Source organism: Electrophorus electricus, chromosome 10, assembly GCF_013358815.1.
Source record: "Electrophorus electricus isolate fEleEle1 chromosome 10, fEleEle1.pri, whole genome shotgun sequence".
NCBI classification, from domain to species: domain Eukaryota; kingdom Metazoa; phylum Chordata; class Actinopteri; order Gymnotiformes; family Gymnotidae; genus Electrophorus; species Electrophorus electricus.
This window is the reverse complement of record NC_049544.1, coordinates 16,972,971-16,981,841: the sequence shown is the minus strand read 5'-3', so window position 1 is coordinate 16,981,841 and position 8,871 is coordinate 16,972,971. Positions and strand designations below refer to the sequence as shown.

General features: G+C 38.7%; 1 protein-coding gene across 4 annotated transcripts in view; it reads right to left on the bottom strand.

The window, feature by feature from the left end:
• Positions 1-7,646, bottom strand: part of LOC113579399 (RNA-binding Raly-like protein) — a 105,658-nt gene extending 98,012 nt beyond the window's left edge. The window contains exons 1-2 of one of the 4 annotated variants that reach the window (XM_035530422.1): positions 7,177-7,224; positions 6,451-6,602 (exon numbers count right to left, since the gene is read on the bottom strand). In XM_035530422.1, coding sequence (XP_035386315.1) covers positions 6,451-6,528 — 78 coding nt within the window. In that variant the 5' untranslated portion in view covers positions 6,529-6,602; positions 7,177-7,224. Of the gene's footprint in view, positions 1-6,450; positions 6,603-7,176 lie in introns of all 4 variants that reach the window. The other 3 variants (XM_035530421.1, XM_035530424.1, XM_035530423.1) reach the window with 3 other exon arrangements.
• Positions 7,647-8,871: the final 1,225 nt, after the last annotated feature.

Here is an 8,871-nt window from a genome sequence, read left to right as displayed (position 1 = left end):
GTTCTTGTAAGTATGCATAGTTCTGTGCGGTTGTTTCCCATGAAAAATGGACTCGTGCATTAAATTGCTTGGTGAAGGAAATGTCTGAAAAAATGACCCCAGTCAGAGCCAAATGACAATAGAGGAGAAAGCAAATGAGGTTTGAAAAATGAAGAGGACTAAATATGGCAGTAAACGTGATTCTCCCCATCTTCTCACCAAGCTCAAAATAATCCCCTGAATGGATTTGCAAACACAAAAGGGAAAGAAAGCAGACGATTAGTGTGTTGACTAATTTGCTAGCCTGAAACTGAATGGCGCGTAGTGTAGTGTTTCACTAATGCTCTTTCACTCCTTCTCCACCCACCCCCAACCCCCTTCATGCATATAGAGTTTGCTTCTTTGTTTTAAGTGCACGTGCGGGCACACACACATACACACACGCACACACACACACACACACACCTATTGCACTGCACAGCTGGCTGGATTCTCTCAGAGATCCAGGACTAACTGCACAGCTGGCAGGATACAGGGATTTTCAGCAGCATCTCAGAGCTGAGCCGAGTAGAAGAAAACAGGGCTCGTGCTCATCCATTATACGCGATGACCTTCACACTGTTATGCTTTAAAAACAATCATTTAAAACTAGAAAATACATGTTTTGAGTAAACATTAAGATTGCGTTATCAGTATATAATACAGGAATGTACTTTGGTTCAAATATGACTATTTCCTAGCTTTACATGTATACCAAAGGAGTATAACGAGTAGCAAAATCAACTGGCATCTTTAGGTTTGGATGAAAATAGGGCTAACATATAATATGCGAGAGCTATCAATATGAAATGCAGTTACATGCTTTGGGTTAATGTTTACATTTTTATAGTTCTAGCCATCCAAATTCATGGAACATCAATATCACTTAGGTCACTGTGAGAGGTCAGCAGGGTAAACGTAATGATGTCAGGATTCTGTATGTAATACAGACATGTTTGTTGGGTTGGCGGCGATCCCTTTCTACTGGATTTGATAGCCTTGGATTTAATAGTGGTAGTAGCCTGAAAAATGCGAAAAAATTATTAAATACATGAGTTTCTGTGGAATGATTGAGGGATGAAAGAAAAGATAGTAGGGTTATCTAAGTGAGCGCTATCATCGTTGAATTAAGTTATATAGTTTGCGACAAGTCAGAAATTCAGTTGCTATCAATATCAATAGGTGCTTGTGGCAAGATAGAGGTAGAGGTGAAAACACAACAGTTCATTAGATGAATGCTATCAGTATCAGCAGGTATGGGTTTATGGCATGTTAAAGGGGTGAAAAGCAAAGGATTATAGAGGAGTGCTTGTTCAATCTTACTAAATATAGCAATTACTACATACACCAACTGGCTTGTAAACTAAAGGACCTGAAATATATTGGAATATTAATTGCCATCTGTGTGATAAAATGGAGGAATGGAAATGGAGAAATAAAGCTGTCAAAAGCAGATGAATATTTTCCGTTGGTACACAAAGTCCACACAGCAAGGTTAGTGGATTCTGGCCTGACAATTATCCTAGCAGGAACCGTTATTTTTTTTAAAAAAAAGAAGAAAAAAAAATTTGATTGAGATGAAAAAGAGGAATGCGCGTAAATTATCTTTCTACGAATGACAAACACAAAAAAAAGAAAGAACAATAATTTGGCTTAGCAAGAAGGCAGGAATTGTAAAATATGCAACAAGACATGCATGAAAAGGACTGACCACACTAGTGACTGTTTATTTACTCTTGTAGTAAATGATGGCTGAGTTCACAGACCTGCATGATTCAGGAAGGACCACTATGACACATGCACATGCTTCAGCCTCAGAGGTTTGGTCACTCAAATGTGGAGCTGCTCAGCCTGTTCACATTTGCTCTTCACATCACTTACATTTAAAATGAGTCTCCCCAGATTCAAGCACAAAAAGATGGAAAAAACTGCAGGAACAATAGCTTTCATAATCACAGTTCAGTATTCAAATGAAACTCATACAAGTGTCAAAATAATGAAACATTTGTAGAGCGAAAAACAGTTTCACAGGAAAAATTGTAGACAGTTAAAAAAATGCCATTGAGTGGGTCACATATAAGGAATGTATTATAACTCAAATGCTTCAGTATAATTGGTGCTTAAAAGTCTTTCAGATTGTCCTTCTTCAGATGTGAGGTTAATTGTCCAGAATATGATTATTAAAGAAAAGAATCCCCTCATTTATTAAATTAACAGCTCAGAAAAGGGAACTCTGAGTACTTAATGCCTATTAAGGACCCATGTGCCCTGCTGAAGGTAAGCTGTTTATCTGTTCAAAGGGATGTGAGCGACGAACGCCTCATTGAGAGCAAAAGGAGATGAAGGGCTATGCTTTCATCTGATCCTACACACCTCTCTAATGAGCACAGACTTCAATTAAAGGTTATTTCAGACAAAGGAACCTGTTTAGTCAGTTGAGTCAGTTGAATAAAAGCCCATGAATAGTGGTGAACAGGGGGAAAAAAAATAGTTGCACAAATGAAGAATCAGCTGTGGCTCTGCATCATTTCTGAGCCAAAGTGGCTTAAATCAAATACAACACATCAGGTCTTGAGTCAAGCCACCATGAGCTCTACAGTGACATCAATTCAAAGACATTTCACTGAAAAAAAATCAAGTGGGATGGAATCTGATGAAATTGAATTAGGTTTTGTAAACATTGCTCTCATACATGTATATGTCAACAACAGCCAATAAATGCAGAGATATCTGTGTGACTGTGGGAAACTTTTAGAATGTTATCAATCAGTGCATCGGCATGGCTGAGACCAAAGACAACACTGGTACTGAATACTGCCATCCTTGGACTGCTATACTATGTGATCTGGTGCTAACATTTCACTGCACATACTGTACTATAATATCATGTGGCTTCATATCAATAGCTGGAGCTGACTCCCTGTAACCACTGCTTGCAGAGATCATACACTGTTCAAAAAGGTCTTTGATTCTGGTTACTACTAATCTTACTGCTTTGAGGGCAAATGGATCTGATAGAAAAACATTATTTCAGATCTTTTTTTTACTTATGGACCTAGCCTGGGGCTTCAGAGGCTAGAATGTCAGGACCCAGACTTTGGCTTTCAGGCCAGGCCAGAGGAAGTGCCTACAAACCAGACTTCTTAATCTGGGCTGACGGAGAAAGATTCCAGCTGAAATGTATTAATTTTGGTATACAGTGAATAATTAAAGAGCATATGACATATCTAATTATGAATTTGGGTACCATTCTGGCACATGTTAAGAATTTGCACATAATTCCACTGGTGTAGGTTTCATTTCATCTTTGGGGAGGACGCCACTCACACCACCCAACCTAACACATTATATGAGTAGTGTGAGCAGGCGCACCCAAAAAAACCCTACACTTATACAATATACTATTTAGTTCCATTTTTTGTGATATCTATATTCCTCAAAACAACCAATATTTAACACATACATTTGTGAGAAAAAATATGTATAATTTCATTAAACAGGAGCTATCGTTGTGGATGCCCATAGAAACTTTTGTTAAGGAACTGTGCGCAATTGGCACAAATTCTAGCATTAACATAACACTGAACCCTCACTTTCCACCCCTTACATTTCATACTTAAAAACAGAACTGGAAATTATTATTTTTTGAAAGTTAATAAGGAGGAGAAGAGTTTGCCAAAAGACATGTTGAAAGAAATTAAAGCAGGTGGTTGCTGTCACGCCCCAGCCAGTATCCAGCCAGCCCTCACAGACCACACCCACCAATCACAACACACATCCTCTTCCCGCTCCCAATCACCTGTTTATTGAATCATTACACACACCTGTTCCTAATTTACCCTTTTTTCTAGTTAAACCCCACAGGTGCCCGAGTTCAGTGCTTTGCACTGAACGTCCCTAAGCTCCACAGAGACTGTTGTCATGCCTGTTTTCTGTGTCTGTTACAATGGAGCTCTTTTTGCTTGCTTTTGCAAATAAAACCATTTTTGAGTGCACCAGTTGTGCCTTGCTCCTGCTTGACAATGGCACGGTTGCTTTCTACTGTGATTTTTTTGGTTGGCACAGATTCTGAAAATTCTCATCCTAATAAAATGCATACCTCAAGGAAGTTAAACAAATTACTGATATGATGTTAATTTATCCTGGTATCAAGAAAGGCTGATTGTTGTTGCAGGCCAAGCAGAGGTTAGGAATTCACACTAAAATATACTAATGTGTAGCAATTTTGATGCCATTGTTTAACTATTCCTTTGGTTTATGGCAGAGCACTGGTAGCACATACACAAAATCATAGTAATGTAGTTGTTGTCAAGTTGTGCATATGACTGTGATAAGTGTAATAATGACATGAATTGTTTTTACTATAAGTAGAGAAATTATCCATAGATAATGTAATTTACACAAAAAATCCACAAAGCAAATAAAAATGACAAATTTAAGCAACATAAGTTTTAGCATCAACTGGTTACCCAGCAATCCAAAGTTGGTATTTCCAAGCAGTTAATCTAGCTATAAACCACCACCAAACAAAATATTAATGTCATTACAGTATACGTCACACTGGAGAGTTCATTTGATGTTTCGAAACAGCTGTCATGTTGACCAAAAGGCCTGCTACACCAGTCATAGATCACAGGATTTAGTGTTACTAAGGATATGGTGTCACCAGTGTTTTGTAAAAGCTGTTAGGTGCACAAGCCTTGCTAGATCAATCATAGATCAGAGCATTTGGTGTTACCAAGTGTGCTTCAAATGAATACCAGATTTCTACACTAGAAAAAAATACATTCAATTTTTTTTCATTCTATTTTTCCAGCAAAATAGTATATACAACCATTCACAAATAGGAACACACACAGACACACAGACACACACACACACACACAGACACACACAGACACACAGTTCTAATGGCAAGCACATGCCTGGTGTAAACAGGTCTTTACACGCCACCAAATGTTTTATTCATGAGAGCAAAGGTATCTTCACACATGAGCTATCACATTTCTCAGCGCTCATTTATAGCTCTCGTGTGCGAGTCTTGCTAGGCCGAGATAACGGGGGAAATTGCCTGGAGGGCACAGACGACACCGCAGGAAGTAACGCTGGCTATCATAACGCCCAGCTGGAGAGATGACAGAGAGAGAGAGACATTTATCAACGCAGCAGAGGGACCTTTCAACTCACGCCACGTACATCTCAATGCTACTGTCCTGCTAGTACCAGTACCTCATGCAGCTCAGACCTCCACTGTTGATGCTTTCAGAAATATGGTGTACTGCATGTTGACTTCAACATGAAGTATTATGAGTATCTTATAATAATATATAAATAAAAATGGTTTGGCAATTCTGTACAAGAAGATTGAAAAAGAAAAAGAACACAACAAATAATCCTGGACATAACATTTGGATTACTAAACTTTGTGTGTTAACAGATTTCCGTATTCCATTTCTGCTATCTCCTAACAGTAATAACAATAACATTAACAGCATCATTAACAACAATAATAATACAAATATAAAAAGTAAACAAGGATAGTGAAGGTTTAAACTAAATTTTACATTATGGAGAAACGACTGAAGACACAAGTAAACGGGTCTGCATATTTTGGGACCACTACACTACATTAATTGCTGTCAAGGGTGCATAAACTACACACGGCCACGGTGTTTATCTCTGTCCATGGTGCTGAAAGTATCGCACCTTGAAGAAACGATCAAGTTATGATCAAGCTTTTAACGACATATAGCGATTCATTTGTTTTGGACAGAACACATACCAACAGACAGTTTTATGTGTCATTTCTTTTTGTGAGGCTGTGTATAGCAAAGTGCATCAACATGAAATTGGCTACTAAGCAATTAACGCCTAGTGCTGGGCTAAGAGATGAGTCCAAGTTTACGCGCTATCAGCACGAAGCATCGAGCTACTGTTATGTGTACAATGAATATGTCCAGTATTGTCCGAGCATGCTGTGCAGGGCCGGCACCAATCAAAGTCGTTGTATTATTCTAAGACAACAACAACAAAAATAAATAAATAAATAAATAAACAGCTTACTATTCATAAAACATTCTTGCTGATGACGTGAAATGTTTCCATTTACATTAGTTTAGGCTTTACTTTTTTTATCTGTTTAAAACCCCATTAAAATGTCTTAAACCAAAGAACAGGCCGTGCTATTCAACTTGTGGTTACATTTGACCTCCTGAATGGGGTTTTCGAGAATTAGGTTTACAGCATATTACAACATGTGTGAAATACTCGTAAAGATTTTTCAACTACACTGAAGTGCACATATTTCATACTGTGCTTTGAGCAACAACCCCACAGCGAAAAAATACATCAGCACAGAGGAACATTTAACTAGCTTGCTTTTATTGCAAATACAAATGTGCTGTAGGAAATGTATTTCTCGTCCTTATATACCTGCAAAGGGAGAGTCTGTTCATCTTCGTTGACACGGAAACCAAAAAACGCATTGATCTTTCCCCCCAAAGAGACCATTCACTTCACATCCACTTATTTTGCATCAACTATCTAAAAAAATGCTAACATCCAAAAATATTTGACACTAAAATCTGCAAAAGTATAAGAAATGTAAAAAGGAAAGAAAAACAAAAAGAAACAGACATGTAATCAGTAAGCTGCAAGAAAAGTTTCACATTAAAATGTCAGCAGGTTTAAAAATGACTTCCTTAAAGAAAAGAGATGAAATAAAAGCCGATGCGTTGGTCGGTGACGTGCACCGAGATATCAAAATCACAAAACTCTTATGAATAACACCGCAAAATACAAAGCAAAGCATGTCTACACCAAAAGTCTATAATAGAAAACAAAAAGAAAAATGTTTAAAAAACACTAGTGGACATACGTAAAAAATGCGTAACCGACAAAGCGCTTTAAAAACCAGTTTCATCATTTTACACGACTGCAAGCACGTATTTGCCAGTGACTGCTGCTACCGAGTCACTTAGCACTGAATAACCACGATTCAGAATCACTGCATACTAAAAACTTGAAGCCTGGATTGAAAAACGCTAAAAACCACCACTTCAAATCTCACCGTTCAACAACAGCAAAGGGAGGAAAAATAAAAAGAATAATTGAAAAGACAAAAAATGCGTACAAAAAGGCCATTGGAAGTGTACTCACCGAGCGGGAGTAAAATGTTGCAATAAAAATGCGTTATGGCACAAAACACAGAATGGCGGTGCGAGGCGAAATGAAGCGCTTTTCTCTCAATCTCAGCCTCCGGTCCTGTCATGTGACTCCTCCTGCCTGACTTCCAGCAATGAGCGCTTGCGGAACGCCGAAGCCAAACGCTGTCTTAACCGGCTGACGCGCTCTGAAAGTAAAAGTGGTAGTCCTTATCGTTCCCCGGTTATGACTGAGAGCCTTGTGTGTTGTTCCTGTAGTTTTTCCCCCTTCTCTTTAAAGATGCAGAACTCACATGATGTCAGAATCAGCGTAATATCAAAAACAAACGCTAAAGACATTGCTTCTGCTGTCGTCGGTGTTCAGCGATAGATTATCCCCTGTGTCTAAATATAGGCTTTGCGATCGTGTAAACACACAAGATTATGTGCCGTTCGGTGGATAGCGCCTTTCAAAATAAATGGCAATCAAAGCTATTGGTTTGACCGATATAACCGATACCTTTGGTTGACAGCCCTCTTCCCGCAAAACCTACTAAGAGCTCTCCACTTGAACTAGGTTGGGATCTATTTTTATTGGTTATCGTAGGGTTCTGTCAGCTCAAATATATAGGCTACTCCTTGTTCTACGTTATTAGATCGGCAGAAACATTTTTTTTAAATCACCGAACGAGTAAAATTCAAAAGGTTCTGACAAGTATGGCTCATGTCAAAGTATTACACTACCATTTTGCGGTTATAAGTTGTATGCATTTGCGCTAACAAAAGATGTTTTGATGCCGTTATTTTTGTTTAGCTGCCCTTCTATGAAGCAGGCGGTTGTGTTTGCGTTTTGGTAGAGATGCTCTAACATGTTCTGGTTACGATATAGGAGTGTGATAGGAATGTCAGGGTTCAGGTTTCGCCCCAGTAGTGTATGCATGTTTTAAACAGTGATATCTATGTGAGAAAGGAAGTTAAATCTCTTTACATTTTTCTTGCTCAGCCAAGGCCGAAAAGCCGTCTTTACTGAGATGTATCTAGCGTTCATCCTACTAACGATGGCCGTCCACGCTGATAATGACGTGAAAGGGAAAGGTGAAAGGAGGACTATGCATGACTGTTGTCATCTGCACATTGCCCGCTGTTTTACCTCTGGTCAGCCTTTGGACTGTACCGGTAGATGCTGCCCAACGGGGAAACAAAGCCCCAGTCCGACATACCTGCAGGTGGCAGACTATTTTTTCCCATTACAACTACTAGGCTTTCGTGTGCAGGGAGATATGCAGCAAAAATAAACCGGTAATGCGGGAACAATGCCTCAAGACTAGAGACCGTGATAGAGTCTGTCAATAGCTCTGTGAAAGAACAATAACAAAAATGTAAATTGTTGTATGGTTATCATGCAGTGCACTAGCCAAGCTACAATGTTGTTTTTGGTTTTGTTTGGTTGTGAATTACGATACTTCTGACAAATGTGCTGCACACTGCAAATATGTTTTTAAATCCCCTGGGGGTGAAAAAGCACTAGGTACTATAATGCAGTGAACATAGTATAGAGTAGTATATTATAACCAGCACGTGAAATTCCATTTTATAGTTTTTCCATGTGCTTTTGCTTTATCTTTGGTCACAGGGTTACTTGAATCATACCTTTTCGTAGCTTCATGAGGAATGACACATGCATGGAAGTTTACTGCATCATAACTCCATA